Here is a 25,986-nt window from a genome sequence, read left to right as displayed (position 1 = left end):
CTGAGTCTCTTTCTCTCTGACTTCAAACCCTTGTCCCTTGCTCCATGAAACAATTCACTTGATTTTCTCAACCACACCTTTCATAGGACTAAATGATTACAATTGACCGCAATGCTGATCCCACAGGGCTGACAGTTTCTGGAATTACTCATTTTCTCTAATGACTAATTCTTATTTCTGGCCAAAATAGTTTAATATCATTAGGAAAAAGAACAAAACACTTTATAATACCAAACAAGTTATTATATATTTGTCTCCAGGTTCACATAAGGAAGAAGTAATGCACTCCCTACAAAAACACTTGGCCTGGGTGTTAACCTGCCAGGTTAATGCAATGTCCAATTGACCTGGAATCGGACTGATGTTGCTTGAATACCAGGGTTCCATGCTGAATTTCAGATCACTTCAGCAGGGTTTTAATCACCAAAATCATTTTCAAAATCATCATAAACACTACATCTTTCCTCTAGAGAACTTCCTGAACTAAAATATAATAATAATAAAATATTAAAACTGTATTTTTTTAAGTTCCACTCTTTCATTTCTGTGTCTCAGTTGCTTCCATCCTTTCCGATTTTACTTTTCCCAGAAGGGCCCTAGCAGCAGTTCACCATGAAGCCTTACAGATCAGACTTCAAGGAGGGGCTGACATGGGCCCCAGGGATGGACCTGAGTTTGGGGATCTAGCCCCTGCAGGCCATATCTCAGTGGGGTCTGTGTCTTCAGCTCCCAAAGCCCCAGGCAGCAGCAACACACTAACATTACCCAGGCAGGAAACCCTAAACAGGCATATTGAGAAAGCAGCACAGGGGAGTCCAACATGGCTCCCAACAGGTGCTCATTGTTTTTATTCACTAATTTTAACAGAGTATTTGTCATGGATAAAACCATTCACAGAGTTCAAAAATGCCATGCACACGAAAATAGAGCCAGTGGGTTTAGGGAATGCAGATGTCTCCCATATCTTATGCCTCTACTGAGTGCCAGGCAGTGCTACGGGGATTCAAGAGCCTGGACCTGCCACAGGAGAAGTCACCAGGGAGGGGCAGGAGAAGCTCAGGAAGATCTGGGCACAGAGTAAGGGCCACACTGGGAGCCAGCCCACCTAGCATCTCCAGAGTGGGGCTGTGGATCTCCAGTCACAGGGGTGGGGAACCTTTTTTCTGCCAATGGCCCTGTGGATAAATCACTCACAGGCCACACAAAATTGCCAACTTGAAAATTAGTCTGCTATACATTTATTGAATTTTGACTCTTGTCTGTGGTTACCTCGGGTGAGCCAGATCAAATGATTTTGCAGGCCTTATACAGTCTGCAGTCCAGATGCACCCTGCTCCTTAAGGGACAGGTGGACCCTGGGCCTGTGGGTCTCCACTCAGAAGGACAGGTGAGCTCCCAGTGAAGCTTCAGCAAAATCAGTCCACACAGCCCAAGAACCAACACTGGGGAGCAAACCGGGGCACACTACACACACCTGCAGGAGGATCAGGGTCTTTTCATGGTGCAGCTTTGAAGACAGGATCACACCTTTACTGAGAAGCACCATCAGGGCCCCAAGAAGGTAAGGGGTTAAGGGGTCCAAGAACGAACCAATCACAGGGGTGGCAAGGAGAGGGCGCAGGACTGCAGTTATAGAGGACGCCATCCATACTCAAATCCATAGATTCTAGCACAGCAAAGGGTGACAATTGGGACCTGTTTCCAGATCCTGCTTTATCTAGAAGGACACAGGCCCTGCCCTAAAGCTCCTGCATTTGCATTCTTCAGAAATGAGTGGTCAAAAACATTGCAATGGGGAAATGACAAACTAAATTTGTATTTTATAAAGAAAAATCCGCCTGGTCTATGTGCAGGTCTGTGTGGGAGGGGGTACCGGGATTCTGAAAGCATCTGTTATTCTAAAGAGGGATCTAGAAGGTTCAGTCGCAGGCAGCATGGTGAGGGCACACAGACTGAGATAGACTGAGCAATGGAGTCACCAGGGCACTCTTTATCCCAGGCAACGTTTAGAGGCAGTGAAGAGAAGGAAGGTAAAGTGGGACCAGCAGTTTTTGGAGTAACCTCTGCGTTCTGTCCCTTGTCCCCCTGCCACCTGCCCACCCACAATAGAGAACTCAGCTCTGTGTAGAAGTAAGGACAGCAGACTTACACACAGCGTTCTTGTGGCTGCTTTCCTTGCTGGGAAGCATCTTCACTCCTCTTGACTTCAGCTCAATTGCCTTTTTCACTGGAAAAAAAAGTTCAACCATTAATATGTGAGAGAGGTAGACCGTTCCAGGTTCCTCCTCCCAACACTTTGTCAGACCACCTTTAGCAATCCCTGAAAACAGGACAGTCTTGAGAGCCTAATGGCATGAAGTGAGTGATGAGTGACTTATGAGAGTTTGTATATAGTTACTGCAAGGCCACAAGTGGCAGGGCCCTAGCACAGCAGTGTCAGAAGCTAAAACTAACGCATCTTATAATCTACCCACCACATCCAGGCCCTTCTATCACGAGAAATGGAAAACTCACAATCTCTGTCGTTTCTACAAAGCATTCAGACACATGGCTCTCTCAATATATCACGGTGCTAGAGCTCTCAGCTTCTGCTGCACTTGCGGAAATGTCAGATAAGAATGCAGGGTGCTCATCCGCCTATTCATGCACTCATTTCCCCATTCAGGGTTTAGCAGGTGGACTACTGCTGCAGCCGGTCTGGGACCAGTACATTCTCAGTGCTGCAGATGCCGTGTGAAACAGCACCAGCCCTTCCACAGCCAGCAGGCCACAGGCAGTGCCGGGGCCTCAGGTCCAGGATTCTAGGCATGCTCCTCAGATGAGGCAGCTTCTCCTTAAACGAAAGTAGTGTGTGTGTGTGTGTGTGTGTGTGTGTAGGGAGTATGTAGACAAAGAATGGTTTGTTAAAAGCAGATGAAAGTAAAAAAGCAAGGAAGAGTGTGGAAGGACTGTGATGTAACTCTGCCCCATCCACATCTAGACTTGGATTTGTCTTTGGCAAGGCACCAGGTGGTGTGACGCCGTGCCACTGTGTGTCTGTGCACTCATGTGTTTCAAGGGTCTTGGTGTAGAAATGACTTTGGCCCAAGAAAATAGGAAGTGGGGTTGGATCCTGCCATCAGCTCTTGGTCAGCCCTATAAGCCCTGAAGGATTCCACCTGTTCTCCACCCTGCTCCAGTGGCCCAGCAGGCGCTCCCAGGGGTGTTCATACCTATTCAGGGAGAGCCACAACCTCCAACCCTTCCTGCTTGGGCAAGAGGAACATGAGATGGGGATCAAAAATCAGAATTCTGATGCATCTGGACAGGACATGCTCTTTCCAGGGATGAGTGAATTAAATGCATGGATTATGCCTACATAACTGAGACCAAGTAGGCACAAAACCATCTGATTATCACTAAATTTATTAATAGTTATTTTTCTTTCCAAATGAAATGAAAACTGATTCCTGGTTTCCACTTTAAGATTTTTATTTATTTATTTGAAAGTCAGAGTTACACGGAGAGAGAAGAGGAAGAGAGAAAGAGAGGTCTTCCATCTGCTGGTTCACTCCCCAATTGGCCTCAATGGCCGCATCTAGGCCGATCTGAAGCCAGGAGCCAGGAGCTTCTTCTGGGTCTCCCCCGCAGATGCAGGGGACCAGGGACTTGGATCATCTTCTATTGTTTCTCAGGCCATAGCAGAGAGCTGGATCGGAAGTGGAGCAGCCAGGTCTCAAACCGGTGCCCATATGGGATGCCAGCGCTTCAGGCCAGGGTGTTAACTCACTGTGCCACAGTGCCAGCTCCTGGTTTCCACTTTCATAAAAAAACGTTTAAATCCAGAGAGAAAGCAATCCCCTCCCACCGGTGTTGACAGCTGTTCTCATGACCAAGCGTTCACTGTGGGAAATCTCCCCCAAGGAGACAATGACCAGGAAGTCCCTTCAGAAGACACAGGATAGAACAATGGCTTCAAAAGTCAAGCAGTTCAATCATCCCATCTATTCAAGTATCCATTTCATGCTCAAACGAGGAGTCCCCAGGTGAGGACGGTGCCCTCCAAGGGCTCAGGTGTGTCCATGCAGGTGAGCATGGACACGGGGACCTTTGGGCCTTGTTACCGGGACCTTGAGCAGCAGCCAATGGCGCTGTGGGAGCTGGGGTGGAGCCGGAGCCCTGGACCGCATCAGTGCGGCCCCGGACAGCAGACATGGATGGAGGGGAAGCTACTCTGCGAGTGTTCAGTTCTCACCCTCTCCCTCGTTTCCGTGGCCTGGCGTGAGCGTAGCGAGCCCGGGTTAGCCACAGCCCCTCCTGGGCACCACCCGATAAGGCCGGCCTGAGGTTCAAGAGTCTCATCTGCAGGACTCCAGGCAGGCACCTGACAAGGTGCCTCCACACCCCGAACCTCAGTGGCCGGACCCTGACAAGGAGGACCACCGCAGCCGTGCCCCGGCTGCCCAGGGCGCTGGCCATCAGGAGCGAGCTCGGCAGGAACTGGCTGGGTCGGACTGTGCCCTCGGGGCTGAGACCACCACCCACCCTCGCACAGGGAGGGTGAGGCGAGCCCCTGGCCCTTCTACGACGTGAGGGCCGCCCGGCTCTGCGGTACCGGACCTGAGGGCTCGCCCGGGGCGGGGTCCAGGTCGTTCAGTCACAGGCTATCGGCCAAGGGCTGGGTCAGACAAGCACTGCTCCGGGCATTCCCGGGAAATGAGGGCGGGAGAGGAAGCCGCGCTCCCTGGAGGGTCCTTCCCCTCCGTGTGGCTTACAGTGAAGAACACGAGGCCCGCGGTGCCCGCGTCGGGGGATCTCACGGTGGGCGCGGGGAGACTCCTGTGGGGAGCCCGCGCGGCAGCGGCCTCTCGGGGACACCCTGGCCCTCGGCTCACCCGCACGCCGCTGGCCCCTCCAGCAGACAGACAAGCCCGCGTCCGAGGGAGCCCGTCTGTGCGGACTTACACACGGTATGTCCCCACGCTCTGCGCTGGGCACCTGCACCTCGGGGCCGGGACTCCACCGTCCACAGCCGCCGCCATCTCCACCTGGGCTCCCTACCCCAGGCGCACAGGCCTCTGCCCTCCTGCGCATGCTCGCGCCCCGCCCCCGACTGCGCGGGTGGCCAACCACAAGGCAGCGCTCTCGTTCCCGCCTTCACGCCCTCCGTGGTGTCACATCCGGTTTGCAGCAGCTGCGACACCTGGGCTGCTTTGCGGCCGCAGCTTCATCTCGAAGTTACTCGCAAGGATGAAAATTATGCCGAGTGACGAGCCGGAGACCCAGTGCCAATAACAGCGTGTGAGACTTGGATCAAAGGTCGCCTGGAGTAACGGGAAAACGGCTCCGAGCTCCGCAAGCCGAGGGCGAGGGCTGGGGAGCTTTGTGGCACCGTGTGGAAACCAGAATTCCCACATTCCGTGAGCTCTGGGACTTTAAATTAAATTTCCAGCAGGGGTACTTTTGATCACTGGTCTTTCACTAAGATGGTGTCGCGGTGCACCCTGCCCCTGCCCCGAATGTTTTTTTAATTTTTAATTAATATTTATTTTGTGTATTTGAAATACAAAGTTGCGGAGAGGTAGAGGCAGAGACGGAGGGCTTACATTCTTTGGTTCTCTCCCCAGATGGCATCAGCGGCCGGAACTGAGCCAATCTGAAGCCAGGAGCTGCCTCCCGGTGTTCCACTTCCACGTGAGTGCAGGGGCCCAAGGACTTGGGCCATCCTCCCTGTTTCCCGGGCACATCAGCAGGGAGCTGGGTTGGAAGTGGAGCCCCCAGGACTCAAAGCGGTGCCCAGAAGGTATGCTCGCATTGCCGGCGGTGGCTCTGCTCCCTATTCCAAGACACTGTCCCCATCTCCCTGGTTCTTAGGTTTGTCTTCTGCTCCCTGGTGAGTTGGTTTGTTTTTGGGTGGAATAGAGCCTCAGGACATGCTAAATAGAACGAAACACACTAAGATACTGTCTCAATAATTCAGAGTAACAATTCCAAATAGACAGTAGTTACCATGGGCCAGGGGGATGTTTGGAAGATGTTGATCAAAGGGTACACAAGGCCAGGTGAGAATAACTCCAAGACATCTAGTGTACAAGCAAAGCATCACATATTGGGAAATTATTGAGAGAGTTCATTTAAGCGTTCTTATCACAAAACAAAAACGTAAACCAAAGAAGTCCAAATAGCTGCCAGCTCTTATTTAAAAAAAAATATGGAGATGGCAATTTCTTGGAAAAGTATTTTCAGTTTAAAAGTAGAAAAGTTTGAAAAACAGAGCAATAACTACCTACACTGTATCATTACCATTATCTATACAGCTGCTTTTACTGTCATCTGTCAGAAGTTAGGTTAAATCACGCTTTCTTAAGGTGGTTTGAAAATCTTCCATGTTCATGCATTGGAAGAATCAGTCTCATTTTGATGTCCATACTACTGAAAACAATTTACAGATGCAGTGTAATCACAAGCAAAATACCAAATACATTCTACTTACATCTAGAAAAAATGATGCTAAAATTCCTATGGAAACATAAGAGAACCCAAATAGCTAAAGCAATGTTATACAACAAAAACAAAGCCAGAGACATCACAATAATGGATCTAAAGACATACTACAGGGTAGTTCTAATCAAAACAGCCTGCTGTTGGCCAGAAAAAGACATGTAGACCAATGGAACAGAATATAAACTCCAGAAATCAATCCACACATCTTAAACCAACTAAGCTAAAATCAATCCCTGGAGCAAGGACAGTCTCTTCAAAAAAAAAAAAAAATCCACTCAAAATGGATCAAAGACAAAAATCTACTACCCGACACCATCAAATTACTAGATTTAATTTAATACCATCAAATTACTAGAGAACATAGGGGAAACTCTGCAAGACATTGGCATAGGCAAAGACTTCTTGGAAAAGACCCCAGAAGCACAGGCAAACAAATCCAAAATTGACAAATGGGATTACATCAAGCTGAGAAGCTTCTGCACCGTGAAAGAAACACTCAACAAAGTGATGAGGCAACTGACAGATGGGAGAAATATTTGCAAATGACACAACTGATAAAGGGTTAATATCCAGAATCCATAAAGAGCTCAAAAAATTCAACAACAACAAAACAAACAATCCAGTTAACAAATGGGCAAAGGATTTAAACAGGCATTTTTTTAAAAGAGGAAATTCAAATGGCCAACAGACACTTGAAAACATGCTCAGGATCACTAGCCAACAGGGCAATGGAAATCAAAACCACAGTGAGGTTTTACTCACGCCAGTTAAATGGCTGTCACACAGAAATCAACAAACAACAAATGCTGGTGAGGATGAGGGGGAGAAAAGGTACCTTAACCCACTGTTGGTGAGAATGTAAACAGGTATGGCCACTGTGGAAAGCAGTATGGATATATATCAGAAATAAGAATATAGAACTACCATATGATCCAGCCATCCCACTCCTGGGAATTTACCCAAATGAAATCAACATATGAAAGAATTATTGTACCCCCATGTTCATTGCAGCACAGTTCATAATAGCTAAGATATGGAATCAACCCAGATGTCCTCAGCTGTTAACTGGATAAAGAAATTATGGTAAATATGTATTATGAGTACTATTCAGCTATTAAAAAAAATGAAATCCTGTCTTTTGCAACAAAATGGACACAACTGGAAACCATTATACTTAGTGAAATAAGCCAGTTCCAAAAAGACATATACCATATGTTTTCCTTGATCTGAGGTAACTAATAAAATACCTAAAATGTAATGTATTGGAGTGAAATGGACACATTGAGATTCAATGATTTCTTACTGTCCTTGTCTCTTCTGTTGATGAACAGTGTTGTTTTTTCTTCATACTATTTATTGAATTCTTTTACTTAGTGTAGGGTCAACTTTAAGATCATTAAGTAAACTGAAAGTAGATCTTTATAAAAATTAAGAGTAGGGATAGGAGAGGGAGGAGGATTGGAAGGAAGGTGGACAGAAGGGCGGGTAGGGTGGAAAGTATCACTATGTTCCTAAATCTGTCTAAATGAAAAACATGAAGCTTATATTCTAAATGAAAACCATGAAACCTGTGTAACTTAAATAAATTTTTTTTTAACTTTTATTTAATGAATATAAATTTCCAAAGTACAGCTTATGGATTACAATGGCTGTGGGGGGGGGGGGGGACGTTAAATAAAATTTTTAAAAATTAACTAAACTTTGGGAAATCCACTGCTGCACAGTTCTTTGGTTTTTCATTGTCATTTCTAGAAAGCAGAGCAAAGTATGAGATGAGTGCAACTGTTCCACTTGGTGCATCTGCTGTCTCTGTCTCTCCCACGTCTCTGCAGGAGGGGCTGCCCTGTCTGTCCCTGCCCCTACTGAAGCTCCTCCCGGTAGTCCCAGCATCTACTCCCTCACCTGCAGCAGGAGGACTCTGAACATCCCTGAGGTCCACAGTACCTTTCATTCTTTCAGGGAATCAAGTCCTGGCTTCTGCTCTTAATATCTCTTTAAACTTCCTTTACCAGGGACATGACTCAGCATCCATAACTGTGTTTACCAACCAAGCTTAGAACATTTCAAATAAATAAAAAATGTAAAATTATTTGCAACAAATTTAATTTCCTGAATGCAAAAACAGCAGCTCACAAGAAAGCTCATATCCACAGAGGAAATGGTTTCATCTGTACATACCAACTATATTGGATTTGAAAATTTTGGTTTTTAAAATAAATGGGTTAAAATAGAAGCTCTGGGGCTGGTTTTTTGGTGTAGCAGATAAAGCCACTGCCTGCAGTACTGGCATCCCATATGGGCAACTGGTTTGAATCTTGGCTGCTTCACTTCCCATCCAGCTCTCTGCTATGGCCAGGGAAAGCAGTGGAAGATGGTTCAAGAATTTAGTCCCCTGAACCTGCATGTAAGACCAGGAAGAAGTGCCTGGCTCCTGGCTTTTGATCAGCCCAGTTCCAGCCATCACAGCCATTTGGAGAGTGGACAAGCAGATGGAAGACCTCTCTCTATTTCTGCTTCTGCCTCTCTGTAGCTCTGCCTTTCAAATAAATAAATAAATCTTTAAAAAATAGAAGCTCTGTTTGTTGATGTTTTATTTAACTCATCAGATTATCATAATTTTACCAATATTTCTCTAAGCTAAAATATTCCACTTAGGTGGAAATATTCACTAAAATTTATGGCAACAATAGTAAAACCCTTGGAAATTCTTAGTCTTATAAGAGTTCTTTCCACTCTCTGCCAATTCCAAATGTCTGTGTAAGAACAGATTAAAAAGGTAAGTTTATTTTGGTGCCCCATCTTCTGAAATCCATGCATATGAAGTGCATGAATTTGTGTATAATTAAAAAGCAATAAGCCAGAACTGTAGTATAGCAGATAAAGCTGCCACGTGCAATGCCAACACACCATATGGGTGCTGGTTCAAGTCCTGGCTGCTCCACTCCGGATCCAGGTCCCTCTAATGTGCCTGTGAAAGCAGCAGATGGCTCCAGTGCTTGGGCCCCTGCACCCACATGGAACACCTGCAAGGAGTTCTTGTTTTCTGGCTTCGGCCTGGCCCAGCACTGGGAGTTGCAGCCACCTGGGGAGTGAACCAGCGGATGGAAAATCTCTCTTTCTCTCGCTCTCTCTCTGTAACTCTGAATTTCAAATAAATAATATTTTTTAAAAAAGTAAAAATATACATAAATTAAAAATCCCTTTGCACCAAAATAATCTTACCTTTGAATTCTGCTTTCCTGTGAACTTTCTAAACCCCCTCCGTGTACTGAGTCTCCTCTCTGTCAGACTTTTGTTCTCTATCTTACTTGGACTTACAATTTATATCAATAGCTTTGTATTAAATCTGATAAACAGTTGCATTCCATAAGCTACAAATATTTATTTGTGCATTCCGTTTCTATAATAACAAACATGATTTGTATTTAAAATTCTGTTTTTATAGTCACTAATTCTTGTGTTGGGACATAACAGCATTTCTCAGATTTTTGTTGTTTCTGTTGCTCACAGACTGTTTGGAAATTTTTCTGTTTTCCTTATCAAAAAAAAAAAAATGAAAACCAAAGTACTTTGGGATTATCTCAAAGTTTTGTGAATATTTTCCATTTATTCACAAAAATGGTACACTTAAAGGAATTTCAATTGTTTATATTCCTTTACTTCTTATAGAGTTAACTTTTCTGGAAACATTTATGCAATCATCCTTTATGAATTGTTTATCATATTAGAATTGCGTTCAAAATACTCAATTGTCTTATCTGTAGATCAAGTTATTCCCCCTGATTTTTTAAACATGTTTTTAGATTGTATTTTTAGTATGTTTAGGAAGGGTCATTATTCAGATCATGTTATAATTAAAGTATTAATTTAAATTTTTAAAATCTATCCTAGTACCTCCACAGGTAAGTAGCCCAAGACTCATTACATGGCCCAGCATTCATTCAATTTCCTGAGCTCTGTTATTTGCTAGACTGCCTAGCTCATGTGGGAGCCCAGCAGGGCTCATGACGACTCTGGTCTCTCCTGGCCTGGACAGTGGATGAAGGAGCATCCAGGTCTTCATCAGTCCTTGTCACTTTACAAACATGGCTCTGTCATTTTCCTCTTCTGCATAATTTTCTTTTCTGCTTGATCAATCTAATTATATGTGTATGCATATTATTCTATTTCCCATTTTTATAACCTAAAACATAGCACAGACCAAACCAATCAGCAACAAAATACAAGCACGCCAACTAGCAGAAACCTTTCACAGCCTCCTGAGCTGCTCCTGCCTGCTTTCTCTGCTCTTCTGTGGCTGAGGAAGGACAGTCTCAGCTAAGTGTCTGCCTTTTGCGTCTCTCCCTGTTCTCTGCTGAGTCTGAAAGCAGCCCTCATCAAGGTCAGCTGGGAGTCCCTGGTGTTAAATCTTTTGGTCAGATCTGCATTGTCCTCTTAGGCCCTGGCTCAGTCACGCTCTCTCTCCTTAACACCCTCCCAACCCTTGCCGCCAACCCCACCCTGTCTGGGGGCTCCTCTTCCTTCTGGTAGAAGGCTAAGTGTTGCTAAGTGTTGTTGATCAGTGTTTACACTTTCCACGTGACTCCCTTGGTCTCAATGAGTACAAAAATCATAATCTAATGAGAAAGCATCATTTTTTACAATATTAGACTTTCAAAATTTTTACACATTTGATGCTGCACCAAGTGCTCTATATACAACCTAGTTAATTCTACCAAAACTTTAAGATTTCATTATTATTGTAAATATTAACCAAAAATGAGCTAAAATGAGGCTACATCTTTTAAGTCATAAAGCCTGAAGAATTAGCACCACTGTCAAAGATGGTGGTATCAGACTCTAGGACCTGCTTTTTTTTAAGAGAGATTTATTTATTTATTTGAATGTCACAGTTATACAGAGAAAAGAGAGTCAGAGAGGGAGCAAAGTCTTCCATCCGATGGTTCACTCCCCAGTTGGCTGCAACGACCAGAGCTGCACTGATCTGAAGCCAGGAGTCAGGAGCTTCTTCCAGGTCTCCCACATGGGTGCAGGGGCCCAAGCACTTGAGCCATCTTCTACTGCTTTCCCAGGCCACAGCAGAGAGCTGGATCAGAAGTGGAGCAGCCAGGTCTCCAACCAGCGCCCATATGGGATGCTGGCACTTCAGGCCAGGGTGTTAACCAGCTGTGCCACAGTGCAGGCCCCAAGTACCTGCTGTTTTACCACAAGATAATCCTGTATCCTATGAGGCACATTGCTTATTTTATTCAAATTTGCAATATCAGAATTATATTTTCACAAAATTTACATTACATTGTATGGTATAATAATCACATTAGTAAATGAATCTTTCAATGATACATTTTTCAAATTCAGAATCTGATTAATCAACTCTTTAAACATAGTAAACATCTATTAACCTCTATCTTATGATTGTAATAGAAGATATTTACTGAGCTAGCTAACATTGATTTTGCTTTTATCTTATATATATATATGTTTTATTAATGAGACATTACAAAAAATTCTGGAAAAACTAAAAATTATCCTGAAGGGAACACCTGGAAATAACCATTGTTACACTTTTTATTATTAATTTCCAATCCTGAACTCATTGCATCTGTAAGATAATAGGGATGCTGACGTAGGGACACATATGTGGTGTTTAAGAATAAAAAGAAAACTGTAAATATATATTTATCCTGACTACTGTAAGCATTTTTCCTCAAACTGCTTTAACCTATTGGTCATAATATATTGAACTTCTTTACTATAAGATCCTAGTGTCCCCCCGCCCCCACTTCTTGCATTTGTGTGTAACCACCCCTGGATTACATCATCGTGCTAGTCACTTTCACAGGTTGATATCATGGTTCATCAAGGAAGTTGGTCCATGGAGCCAAGCTGATTTCCAGACAGGCTGTGCCACCCACCCTTCTAGGAGCATGTGATTATCTTTAGAACATCACCTTCACCAACCTTGTGTTTTAAGATTTAACTTATTTATTAGGAAAGCAGAGTTATAGAGAGAGAAGGAGGAGGGAAGAGAGAGAAAGTGGGAGAGTATCTTCCATCTGCTGGTTAACTGCAAATGGCTATAATGAACAGGGCTTGGCAATCTTCTGCTGCTTTCCTAGGCACATTATCAGGGAGCTGGACCAGAAGTAGAGCAGTCGGGACTCAAACCCGTACTCATGTGGGATGTCAGCATCACAGGTGGAAGCTTAACCCACTGTGTCACAATGCACTGGCACCGACCTTGAGGTTCAGTGTGTGTGTATGAGTGTGTATGTGTACAAACACAAACTAACCTGGCAGTTGAAAACATCACGACATTTGCATTTAAAGGAATTAACATGTTTCTTGGCTTATACTTTGAGCTACATCTTGCTATCATTATTCCATACATTATTTTATGGGGAGCCTGTTCCTACATCTTTTTTAAAGTGTAGAAATGCTTATTCTTCTATCTTAGGTTGTATTGCAAGCCTACTCACACCAGGCATCCACATTTTTACTAGATTTTTATGCTGTCCTTAAACAGCAACCTTTGAGGAAAACTAACTACCAAGTTTTAGGAACTAAATGATCAAAACTTCATTTCTATGTTTAAATCAACCAATATCCTTTCCGTGTTTGAGCTTGGTGTTATAAACGATCTTTTGCACTTGCGAAGTCATGAGCTTTTTATTCACTAAAATTGATTATATCAATAGTTTTATTGTTTATAACCCTTGTTGATTTGTTATCAGGGTTTGTTTTCATCTAATGTCATTTAATATCACTATAAATTAACACAGAAATCTTTTATATTGGGAGCTATATTACTGCAGGAATAATCATGTCAAGGAAATGTGAAGAATTAGTGTGGGAATACCCACAAACACTTGGTGATTGGATTCTTTGCCAACTTAAAGGGTAATTACAGAAAAATGCTGTATTTAAGGAAGGCAATTAACTTTATTTGTCCCACGTGTGCTTAACCAATCAGGGACTCTCTTTAAATAATGCATTTCCTGTGATTTACATTTTGAGACAAAAGAACATTCCCAATTTAACTTGGGACAAGTTGGGATTAAAAGATTATTCTACCTAGCTTTATAAGGATTTACTGGTTTATTCCAAAGACATTATTTTAAGCAATTTCTCCAAAACAGAGTGAGGATGGAAGGAACCCGGAGATAAGAGAAGGATGAACACGAGGGAAAGGTGAGGCGGAAGGCACCAGCTGTGCTGCTGTGCCACAGAGGGGTGTGGGGCTGGTGGGAGGCGTGGGCAGCACTGTCCGGGATAACCCGCCTCTGCCAGCACTCTGCTCTGCCCCTTAGCACACCCTTCTTATCTGTGCTTCACTGCCTGAAAAGATCTCCTATCGTGATTTTCCACCATTTCCCCACGGGTGTTCTCACAGGCCATTTAACTTGCAAGACAAACTTTGCAAAATGTTCATTTCCGTCAAAGGACCATTGTCCTTGAAGTCCAGAGATCTGAGCTGCGGTCCTGCTTCTGAAATCTGCCAAGACACCGAGTCACAGCCTTGGATTTCCCTGTCAATTAAAGGAAGGGCTTGAATTCTGCGGATTCCCAGATGCTAACATCTGGTACCTGTTGTCCATAGTGAAGGAAGAACACAGGGAGGCGGGTGGGTGTGCAATTCAGAGTGGAGCTCCCTTCTGCCCTCTATCATATTACAAGGTGGACATTTGGAAGAGCATCTTCACAGACTCTGAAATGCAAGAATACACATATCCCCTGCCCAAGCAAGGCACTGACACGGCCAAGCACTCTGCACACTTAGAGAAGTGGCTGGGAAGGCTGTCAGGTCAGCATGGGCCACAGAGAGGGGCTGTTCTCATGGAATTCATGTGGGTGCACCTGCTGTGCTCCCAATGGGTACTGCTTGCTTACACAGAGGGAATCACCAGCTTCCTATCAGGCTAAAGCCTGGCACTCACACACTATCACTTCTGAAGTTAGCAGTGAGATCCAATCACTATTCTGATCTCTTATTAGAGATGTCACCGTGACAGGTTGACTATGTCCCTAAGTCTCTGATTCTTCAGCTATTTAATAGAGATGGGTTGTGTTGTGGTGCAGCAGGTTAAACCTCTGCCCATATCAGCATCAGTTCAAATCCTGGATGTTCCACTTCTTATCCAGGTTCCTTCTAATGCACCAGCAGAAGATGGCATCCCATCTAAATGTGATCCTGCTGAAGCAGAAGATGGCCCAAGTGCTTGGCACTGTGCCACCCACATGGGGACCAGGAGGGAGTCACTTGGGCCCCTGCCACCCACCTGGAACCAGGATGCAATTGCTAGCTCCTGTCTTTGGTTTGGCCCAGCCTCAGTCATTTCAGCCACTTGCAAGGTAAGCCAGGTAAGGAAGAGTGAGTCTGTCTGTCTCTCACAAACACACACACACACACACTGCCTTTCTTTCTCTCTCTCCCCCTCTCACACTGCTTTTCAATTGAATACGTTTTGTGAAATAAAGACAATTATAATCTAGCTTATAGTGTTGCCATGAATGAGATAACCCACAAGTGGGCTGAGAAATGCAATGTCTGGCCCACGGAGTTATGCCATGTGCTTGTAATTTGCCTGGTGCCAGAGGGAGACCTGTCCAGTGGATGACTGCATTGAAAGAAGTATTTTTGTCACCCCATCTTCAGCTTTTTCCTTGAACTTCACCCCACAGAAGCAGCTGGGTTAGAAAACATAAATCCCCTAAGAAAAATTGCAAAGAATTAGGGCCATGTCTCAACATCCTCATCTCCAACAGAGAAACTGGCATCATTATAAATGATTGCTTCAACTAATCAATGAAGTCCACAAAGGAAAAAACGGAGAGGGAATGAGCTGCTGTGACATCACCTTGGCATCTCTGGTATGATAGCCACCTCTTCCACGTCAGGCTTGGTGGAGGCTGTTCAGGAACACCAGCCTCAGGGCCAGCTGTTTGCATCAGTGCTGCCCCAGCACAAATGGGCTCTGTCAGACCCAACAAGGGCTCTCAGTGATAAATCCAGTACATTTTTGCTTCTCCTGCCACAGACCATACGCTGGGGCTGTGCAGTGCAGCCATGCACAGGGGTGACTGCTCGCAAGAAATGACACTTCGCAGCACTACACAACTCACAGCATCGGTGCAAAGCCTTATTTCGTGAAAAGAATAACAACGTACGCCTCGTCCGTGACCCGTGGAGAAGCTCCAGTGGTACCTAGCGGTCTGCATGTACACAGGAGCCTGGGAAATTTATTTCAAGGGGCAGGGTCTTGAAGCTTTCAGCACCTCGCACTGTTCAAAGCAGCCCCATGGAATGCGAGATGCTGACAACTGTGCCTTTTGAATAATCGGGGAGGAGTGCGCTACTAAAAACATCCATTTCTCTTTCTAGCCTCTGTACCATTTTCTAAAGAAAACCATTTCAATTGTCAAATGATCATTTTTCCCTGGGACCTGGGGCACGCGGGCAGGGAGAACACAAGTGGTACAGTAAGGACAAGTGGGAGCAGTGCTACCATCTTCATCATGGATGAAACCTCCTCTTCAGCCCTGTGAAATGACCCCTCAAGGTCAAACCTCCAAACACCGAGACCCCAAGGAGCCAACTTGGTCCTGAGTTTGCCCTTCGGGCCTCAACTGTGATAGCAAGACAAGCAATGGTGACGTAGTACCTGGCACAAGGGGCATATTTTCAGAATTTTCTCTTTACTTCTAAGTGCTGATGGTATTTTCAGCTTAAACTTGTTTCCCTCTTCTCTACTTTTAATTATTCTTATTTTGTAAATACCATTATTTTGCTGTTTACCCACCAATGCTTTTGGAAAAGCTTCATTAATTGCATTAAATGACATATTAAATCAAAGTTAATGTGGTGAAAAAAAGGACTGCATTGTAAATTCTTTACATGGGAGTAATAAGATTTCTCTCTGAATGAACACCCCTCATAAGCCATTTTTGAGAAATTAATTACAGGGAGTTTTCTGAGAAGTGCTCTCTGAAGAAAATAGCAGGGAACTCGGAGCCCGTATAGTAGCTGACAATCTGTGCAAAAGCTGCCTGCCCCATTCTCTGCCTCCCACTGTCACCAAAACCCTCCAGGAAGCTGGCATGCTGGCTGTGGCGCTGCTGTGAGCGGTGCAAGTAGGGGTTTGTTGGAGCAAAGAGTCCAGAGAATTGGGAATGCAGATGTCTTCAATTTGGGAAAGCAAATATTTCATAATAGCTAAGAAATCAACACATTGATTAAATTCCTAATATTTTAAAAACAGTTGTGTGAATTACAGGTTTTCAGAGTGGTTTACCATTTTTTAAAGATTTTTTCATTTTATTTGAAAAGCAGAGAGGGAGGGGGGAAGGGGAGAGGGAAGGAGGGAGGGAGGGAGGGTACCTTCCATACAGTGATTCACGTCCCAAATGCGCTCAATAGCTGGGAAAGGAGGAAGCCAGGAGCCTGGAACTCAGTCTAGGTCTTCTGTGAAGGTAGTAGAGATTCAACTGTCTAGGTCATTATTTGCTGCCTTCCAGGGTGCACATTAGCAGGAAGCTGTTTCAATGGCAGAGGAGCTGGGACTTGAGCCAGGCTCTCCAACATGGGGTGGGGATGACCCAGCTGCTCCAAAACCAGCAAGCACCTGTAACTACTAATCTTGATTAAACGTAAGAAAACACATGCCCCAGTCCAAGGCAGATATTGACTATTCTGTCATGAAAAGAATCTATCATCTTTGAATTTTTGTTTATAACCTTTATCTCTTTCCCATAGTATTTAAAATATTGCCCTGATAATTTGAAAAGGACCACGGTGAGGAAAGTCCCCATTAGAAATATGTGTTGCAGGCATGAAATGCATGTGGCAGCACAGTGTTCTGTCAATTGCCCTGGGAATAGCTTTTTCTGGATTCTACATTATGATCTAAGGTTCATTTAGGTTACGTTTTCTTATTATCTCACTATACAAGACATACAAGTTTTTCTGCAACAAATTATTTCAAAGGCAGAGAGATAAAGAGGGAATGAGAGATATTTCCATCTACTGGTTCTCTCTCAAAATGCCTGCAACTGCTACAGGTGATGGCTCAAGTAATTGGGTTCCTGCCACCTATATGAGGCCCTGATTGCATTTTTTGGTACTGAGCATTTGGGGAGTAAACCAGCAGATGGGAGCTCTGTGTACCTGTATTTCTCTTTTTCACCCATATGGGTGAATATATATATATATATATATTATACATATAACTACATATATATTGTACATATATGTATATGCAACTTGTGGGTTGCGTATACAGTGTAGAGGTGCTGGACAGAGGGACTGGCCATACCTTTCTGTCGCACACCAGATGGAGACGGATGATAGGAGCTGTCATCACATTACTCAGAATAGTGCACAATTTACAACACACAAATTATCTCTGGAGTATTCCATCTTTAGATCACAGTTGAGCACAGATAACTGTAACCACTGAACAGGAAACCACAGATAAGGGGCAACCACTGAGTCACAAACTCAGTGTCTTAAAGCAGCAACCATTCACCTCACTGTTCTGTGGATCAGACCTCCAGGGTGTGGCTCACCGGGATCCCAGGTGCCAGGCCTGGCACTCAAGGACTTGGTGGAGCTGGCTTCCCCTTTGAGTGTCCTCGGGGAGAGCCCTCTTTAAAGCCACGCTATGGTGAAGGCTCTTCCCTGTGGCTGTCAGGATGTGGTCTGTGATGGGGCCATGCTCAGTTTCTGAGGCCCACCTGCTTCCTGCTCTGTGCCCCCTCAGCCTCAAGTCCACGGGGACTTCTTATGTGCCATCTCCCCAAAGAGTGAGTTCCCAGGAGGACTCCTTCAAGGGCTTGTGAGATGAGATCAGGGTCACTGAGGAAACTGTTCTTCACGTCAGCTGAGCATACAACTTGCACTACTCAGCAGAGATTGCTGTTCCTGCTTGCTGAAGGGGAGGTTCTTTATACATGGCATGTGTCTCTGGAGACCATCTGAGCATTGTGTATTCCTATATTCACAGTTGGGTCTTTGGTGATATTTACTTAAAAACAATAGACAGTTTGAGAAGCAATAACATTGAATAGCCCTACTCTTGACTGTTGAGGAACTGCTTTTACTTAATTTCTTTTCCTTTATCATTTTTCCTTACCATTTTTCTTTCCTACTAATCATTGAATTCTTTACTTAACATAGAGTTAACCATATGTGTATCAAGTTAATTGAAAATAGATCTTAGGGGCTGGGGCTGTGGTGTAGTGGGTGTGGCCCGGTTTGAGTGTCGGCTGCTCCACTTCCAATCCAGCTCTCTGCTATGTCCTGGGAAAGTAGTAGAAGATGGCCCAAGTGCTTGGGCCCCTGCACCCACGTTGGAGACCCAGAAGAAGCTCCTGGCACCTGGCTTCGGATTGGCACAGCTCTGGCAGCTGTGTCCACCTGGAGAATGAATCAGCAGATGGAAGACCTCTCTCTCTCTCTGCCTCTGCTTCTCTGTAACTTTGCATTTCAAATAATAAAATGATTTTTTAAAAAAGAAATATATATTTTAAAAAAGAAAAAAATAGATCTTAGGAAAAATAAAAGTGAGAATAAGAAACAGAAGAGGAAGGGGTTGAGAGTGTGGGTGGGAGAGTAGGCACAGTGGCAAGAATTACCAAGATCCTAAAGTTGCAGCTGTGAAATGTATGAAGTTTGTAACTGCAAAGCAGTATAATTCTGCATACATTCATATAGACTTACTTCTAAGGTACAGTTTAAAAACTTGCAATGGGCTCCCAAATTCCCTTAAGCTGGCTGGTAAAAATAGCAGCTTAATGTTATAGAGATCATATGGATAGGATTAAGTGGTAAAAGGACCATATAGATAGGATCAAGTGTTACAGTGCTCATATAAATAGGACTAAGTGTTTGGTAATAATAATAGACATAATTAAAAAGAGTGAATGCTCCAACATGGGAAGCAGTCCATTTAGCAACCTCATAGAATGACAATCATTTCAAGTAGAAGTTTGACCTCAGAATCAGCTCTTAAGGGATGCTGGTTTGGCTGAATAGCTCAGGGGAGCTTTCAGGCAGGGAAAGCCTAGACACCGGGGCAAAAATTGTTCTACATGAAGGATCTCTGTGGGTAAGACCCCAGTGGAAAGAAGTGGCCATCAAGGAAGGATGTACTTTTCTTTGAAGAGAGGAGATAACTTCCACTTTCTTATGGCCTTGTCTAAATACTAAAGGAGGTTGTGGATTCAAAGGTTTCCATAGCCTAGGCAGCTCATGTCAAGAGCCTCAGGTGATCACTGCCGTCATACATAAGGGTGTTAATTGTTAAATAAACAACAAGAGTCACTGTGCAGTAACTTTCCAAGAAAGACCTCTGTCCTCTAAGATTTGCATCATGAGACTTAATAGTAAAACTTGGTCTCAAGAATCACTTCCTTTTAATGTATTAAGTGGAGGATATTCTTATGTCTCATAAGTTATAGTTATGTCTAAGAGCTCACAAAAGATGTATCATTCTTGGGTTCTTCTTTAAAGATAATTAAGTTTCCAAAAGGAAAGAAGGGGGAGGGAGGAAAGAAGGGAAAAGAGAAAGGGGAAAAAAGGGAACTCGCCTTTGAGATGCCATAACTTTGAACAGCCCTTGTCTGGACGATTGAGGAGCAGTTCTGTTGTGATTATTACTGTTTCCTTTCTCTCTTTCTCTTTTTCTTTCTCATACTAAGCTAGAATAGAGCTAATTCTCTGTATATAAAGTTAAATGAAAATAGATCTCAGTGAAAAACAGGACAGGGAACAGGAGAGGGGAGAGAGAGAGGGGTGGGAGAGTGAGTGGGAGAGTGGTTATGGTGGGAAAAATTACTATGTTCCTAATGTTTATTTATTCATGAAATGTATTCAATCTAATTAAATAATTAAAAAACCCAATCATCTAGCATTCTCAAATAATAATTGGATAGTGTTTTTGCTAATGACAAAAGCTGTGTTTTCAAGCAAATATTAGAATCTCGGGCATGACCTTTACATAACTTCTTAACACTTAAGGACTTTTCTGGAAAGATCAGTGGTGATATTAGCGAATGTGATTTATTTAAAGATGTTTTACAATTTGTTAATGATATTGCACCAGCATTTGGAAAAAATAACCCAAGAATGTCCTATACATGACACCCTAACAAGCACGTGTGGTTCAAACTTTCATTCGAAATGCAAGATAGATCAATAGAGCTCACATAATGAAGTGTAGAAAGTCCATTTATACTGCTTGGTTTCCTCATTGCAACTAACTTTCAAGAAACAGCCATTTGTTAGGCGAAATTTAGTGTGAAAGAAGGATATTCACTACTGCATTAGTAGGCTGTTAAAATGTCCCTCTTTTCCAAACACAAGTGCACTTCCAAATTTTGGGGAAACAGCCAGCATTGTGGTGCCACAGGTAAAGCCACAGCTTGCAACATCTGCATCCCATATTGCAGCACCTATTGGAGTCCTGGATGCTCTGCTTCCCATCCAGCTCCCTGCTAATGTACCTGGAAAGGCAGTGGAAGATGGCCCAAGTGCCCGAGCCTCCACCTCCACATGGGAGAACAGGATGGAATTCCTGGCTTCCATGTGGCCCAGTCCCTGCTGTTGCCACTACTTGAGGAGTAACCCAGTGGATGGAAGAGTTTTTTTCCTTTTGCTCCCTCTCCCTCTCTGTGACTCTTTTAAATAAAAAGTTTTTAACAAAAACATTTGTAGAAAATAAGATTAAAATATGAGAGATTCTGCTGCAAAAAAAACAAAAAACAAAAAACAAAAAAAAAACAAAACAAACAAACAAACAAAAAAAAAAAAAACCACTGAAATCCATGGATAGGATGGGATGGATCTTCAAAAAGTTAGCAGAAAATAGGGTCAGTGTCATGATGTAGCAGGCAGTGCTGCCACCTGAGACACCAGCATCCCATATGGACACAGCCCATGTCCCTTCTGCACCACTTCTGATCCAGCTCCCTGCTAATGGCCTGGGATAAGCAGCAGCAGATGACCCAAGTACTTGGGCCCCTGCCACCCATGTGGGAGACCTGGATGAAGCTCCCACTTCAGCCCGGCCAGCCCTGGCCATTGTAGACATTCAGGGAGTGAAACAGTGGGAGGAAGATCTCTCTGTCTCTCCATGTATCTGTAACTCTGGTTTTCAAAATAAATATTTAAATAAATATTTTTAAAATAGCAGAAAATAAGTACTATGAAAAACTCTGCATGGAATTCAAATTTTTGTAGCAAAACACATATTTTAATTCTGTTTTCTGTGAACTTCTTGGTGTACTCTCTCATCCACCTTTGTGAGTTTGCTCTTTGACTTTGGGGAAGACAACAGAGCAGAGCACGCTGAACACAGCAGTAGACGTGAGAAACCAGCCCTTTCTACCAGCCAGATGAAACAGATTTGCAAAGACGTAAGACAATGAAATTATTCACAACACTCTTTTATTTTTGCCTCCTGAAAAGTTATTTTCACAAAATATAGAATGCTGATTTTAACGGAATATTATCACTTTAAATGGTAATAAAATATTTGAATATTCATCTAAATGCAATTATGATATATTAAATACCAATAACCATAATCCACAGAGGATTTTGTTTTAGATTTTCCATAATTTTTGAAAGGGCCTTGAGAATGAAGGTTTGAGCTCCCTTCCTAGGCCAGAGACAGAGAAGCAAAATGAGACCTGAATACCAGTTCCCTCCCCACATCCAAGCAGGTTATCTATGCTGGGGTCAAGGGTTACAGTTCAGGAGGTCTATGAACTTAAGTGGGAAAAAAATTTGCATTTTTTCCCACTAACTTATCCTTGAAAAGGAACAGTTTTTTTCCTTTATGAATGTGGATAAAGAGCCATGGCAGTGCTGCAGTATTTTCCTCCGCAGAAATCACAGGGGTTTCTGATTGCATTGAGTTACTGCAGATCCATTTGGGTGTAATTTCTAATGCAGAATACAGCACTTTTAGTCCTGTCACGGGTCCTAAGGAAATCAACAAGCACACACATCCCTATGTCCAGATCTTGTAAAAATGCATTGATGACTGCCTCAATAGGACTAGCTTCTTTGGTTTGTTTGTTTCTTGTTACTCATTTTGTGCAGTTACAAATGCTATTCTGAGAAGAGGGCTGTTAACCTACCTCTCCACTCTCCTGGATGGCTTGGCAACAACACATAACTGCAAACGTGCTTCCGTGAGAAGGGAAGCAGCATCAGGATGGTAGCTGGATGAGATTATATAGGGTCAATGGAGAACTTTTTTGGTGTTTTTGGTGGTAGCAGGCATGTGTTCACATTTCCCATCCTGAGCTGTGGTAGCCTGTTTGTGTTTAATGGGGATGGTCTAGAGGAGAGGAGGAGACTGCTGGCCTAGGACCAAGAAGGTTCTGGGGTGTCTAAGTGCTAGAACCGAGTGTCCCAGCAGAGAGCAGTCTCAGAGGACTGGAGAAAGTCTCAGGCAGGGTGGGTACACTTGCTATTGGGGTGTCAGCAAAAAAGAGTGGGGACTCCAGGGGACCTGGAAACCACTGGCCTATGGCCTTTCAGGAGCTGTGACTCAGGATGCCCACTCACAGGCCCAACCTAAAATGCATTCATGAACAACTTAACAACAATGGAGGCCAGCCTCCCGCCTTCCATACTGGGCTGGACCTAGTCACTCAACTGCAATGAATAAGAGCAAACAGGTGGCAGTGATTGTGTGTGGCTGTGAGACCAGGTCCTAAAAGGCAATGTGGATCTCTCCTCTCCCTCCCTCTCGGGTTTCTCACCCCTCAGGACGTAAGCGGCCATGTCATGAGGACACAGCAGCAGCTGTGGGAAAGGCTCACTTAGTGGGGAACAGAGCTGCTCTTCCACCAACCAACCAGGTGCTGACCTGACCTGCCAATCAGCATGCAAATAAGCAAGGCCCACCCCTACAGCTGAGCCCTCAGAAGCCTGTTAGCCCAGTCACACCTTCAGTGTAAACTCCTGAGATGGAGCCAAGAACTCCCAGCTCAGCAGCTCCTACTTCCCCAAGCAACATTAAGATAATAATTTGATGGTAATTTATTATGTAGCAAAAGACTACCATTCCTCATACTCTAATGTAGATTTTTGCAATGACAAAGGATGATATGGCAATGTTAAAAATGGTGGGGCCAGCAGTGGATGGACTGTGTGAAGTTGGATGTCAGTTGTTAAACTGAAGCCTACAGAACCATCTCCTGCAGATTGTTTTCCTTCATCACTGTGTGTCCTGGTCCTGAATCTCCATGTGTGTAGAGTCACAGGAGCCTGGTATCAGTGTAAACACTGCTGTGCTATGAGTGCTGGGAAATCATTGCTCCTACTTCATGCCCTAGGAGTGGCATCTGTCCTGTTTCGTAAGAGGTATGAGGTTTCTATTTAGCAGTGGGTTTTATTTCTTTAGAAAAAAAATGTTTATTTGAAAAACAGAGACAGAGATCAATCTCCTCTCTACTGGTTCGCTTCCTGGATGCCCACAACAGCCAGGGCAGTGCCAGGATGAATTCAGGGGCCCGGAACTCTATTTGGGTCTCTCATGGGTGGTGGGAATCCAAGTACTTGAGTCATTACCTGCTGCCCCCAGGGTCTGCAGTAGCAGGAAGCTGGATCAGAATCAGAAGCAGAGCCAAGATTCACACCCGGGTACTCCAATAGGGAATTCAGTTACAAGCAATGTCCCACCTGCTGGACCAAATGTCCGCTCTGCTTACAGTTTCTTTAACTACTGACAGAAGTGCGCTGCCTATTCCTGGGACCTGAGCCCTCCTTGTGACTCTGCCCTCTGATGTAAGTGGACCTGCGTGTTCTTAATACTCAGCTTAAGAGTCACGATCAAGCAGCCCATCTCTGGTCCAAAGACAGATTCCCTGCGCTCCTAGAAAAAAAATCCCTGTCTGGTGGAAGCTGCAGTTGACAAAACCAGCACTGAACTACAGATCTACATGAATGGGCACACGCATCAGTAGGAAACATGTGAGCTCACTCTCCATGGCTGGTACACACCCTGTTTGCTCTCACTATGAAGGTAACAGCATTTAATGTCACCTTACATGCTGTAATTCCACAATATCCATGGTTATTCACGTGTATAATATTCAACATGGTAGGGATGGTTTCATTTGAGAACATAGCTACTTTTGATACAGCTATTTGAATGTTTTATTCTAATGGTATTTTATTTAAATGATTGCTTCTGATAATTATCACTAAGGAAGAATCGAATTCACGCCTGAGGCCCAGCTGGCACAGAAGCACAGATGCCCACATGACTGCAGAACTGCAGTGAGCCCTGACTCACAGGGAACATGGGAGTGAGGCTGGGACACAGCCCTTCCCGGGAATGTGCTCCCATCCACCTGGATACCAAAATGCCTGTGGGCTTCTTCAGTCTGACTTGCTAACATGGAGAGATGTCCATGCGTGCATGAAAACCTAACAGAGTTTGGAAGGCAGAGCAAGATGGTGACCAAATAGGTTGCTATGGTGACCAACTTCCTGCAGAGACACCAACTTGAATAGCTACTCCCACACCAAGGCACCTTCACACGAGCTAAGAAACCTACGCGAGAGATTGTCATGCCTGGCTTTAGAATAATAATAATAATAATAAAATAATAGTAATAATAGATGCATTGAAGAAGGCAGGAAGTAAGAGTTGCTGCAACACCCTTCCCCCAGCTCCAAGCTGTGCAGCTGTACACTTCCAACTGGAGAGAAGAGGAAGTTAATTCCAGACTTTAGGCTTGAAATCCATACCTGTCCTGTCACCGTAACACCTACTGCCAGACAGGGTCCCGCAGCCCCTGTCACTGGATCAGTACCTGTAGAAACAGTCTCTGCATCCACCTTAGTCAAAGGACAAGGGGCCACCTCTTGTATTCCTCCTCCAAACTCTAGCACACACAGAGCAAGACTCCAGGTGTTGGGAATTCACATAGGATTTTGCCTTGGAGCTCAGTCCTGGGCCTAGTATGGGGAAATCCAGCACCAGACAAAACCTAAAGTTTTTTTTCCCTGGGGTAGTGCTTGCAAGTGGAACCTCTGGATCGGTGCCAGCAGCCAGTGGAGGCCTCTGCCTGGCAGGGTGGACACACTGTGGTCTGGAACCATTCTGCATGGGTCAGGCACATACTCCTGGCATTGCACATGAACCTGAAGCCACTAGACTTGGTACAGCCCAGCAGTGTGTCTACATGGGGGGGCAAGGGACTGCTTTAGTCACCCCCACCCCCCTTCTGGCCTCAGGAAGATAACAAGGAGCAAGATGAACTGCTGGGGAATAGGAAATGAACTAAACTCAAGTCTGTGTCTTGATATTCAGAGCTGGACTTTAAAACCCAACGCTGCAAGGCTGGTGTTAGGACGTAAAGGGGAAAACTGCCACCTGCGACAGCAGCATCCCATTTGGACAAGGGCCATGCCTCAGCTGCTCCACTTCTGATCCAGCTCCTTGCTATGGCCTGGGAAAAGCAGTGGATGGTGGCTCAAGC

General features: G+C 44.3%; 1 protein-coding gene and 1 long non-coding RNA gene across 5 annotated transcripts in view; one reads left to right on the top strand and one right to left on the bottom strand.

Annotated features, from left to right (window-relative positions):
- The window catches only part of CSMD1 (CUB and Sushi multiple domains 1), a 2,062,046-nt gene that overhangs the window by 712,271 nt on the left and 1,323,789 nt on the right, over positions 1 to 25,986 (bottom strand). For both annotated transcript variants that reach the window (XM_070047233.2, XM_070047234.2), the window contains exon 7: positions 2,150 to 2,227. In XM_070047233.2, coding sequence (XP_069903334.2) covers positions 2,150 to 2,227 — 78 coding nt within the window. The remainder of the gene's footprint in view (positions 1 to 2,149; positions 2,228 to 25,986) is intronic.
- LOC127487372 (uncharacterized) lies at positions 5,133 to 9,015 on the top strand. 3 transcript variants are annotated; one of them, XR_016212246.1, is made up of 3 exons: positions 5,133 to 5,280; positions 5,607 to 5,673; positions 8,823 to 9,015. It is a non-coding gene; the product is annotated as an uncharacterized LOC127487372 (long non-coding RNA). The 3 variants fall into 3 exon arrangements; XR_016212245.1 differs by having other exon boundaries at positions 5,607 to 5,782; XR_016212247.1 differs by lacking the exon at positions 8,823 to 9,015 and adding an exon at positions 7,495 to 7,575.

The sequence above is a fragment of the Oryctolagus cuniculus genome, chromosome 8 (genome assembly GCF_051225735.1).
Source record: "Oryctolagus cuniculus isolate XC-2025 breed Fujian yellow rabbit chromosome 8, ASM5122573v1, whole genome shotgun sequence".
Lineage (NCBI taxonomy): Eukaryota > Metazoa > Chordata > Mammalia > Lagomorpha > Leporidae > Oryctolagus > Oryctolagus cuniculus.
This window is presented reverse-complemented; position numbering and strand designations above follow the sequence as displayed.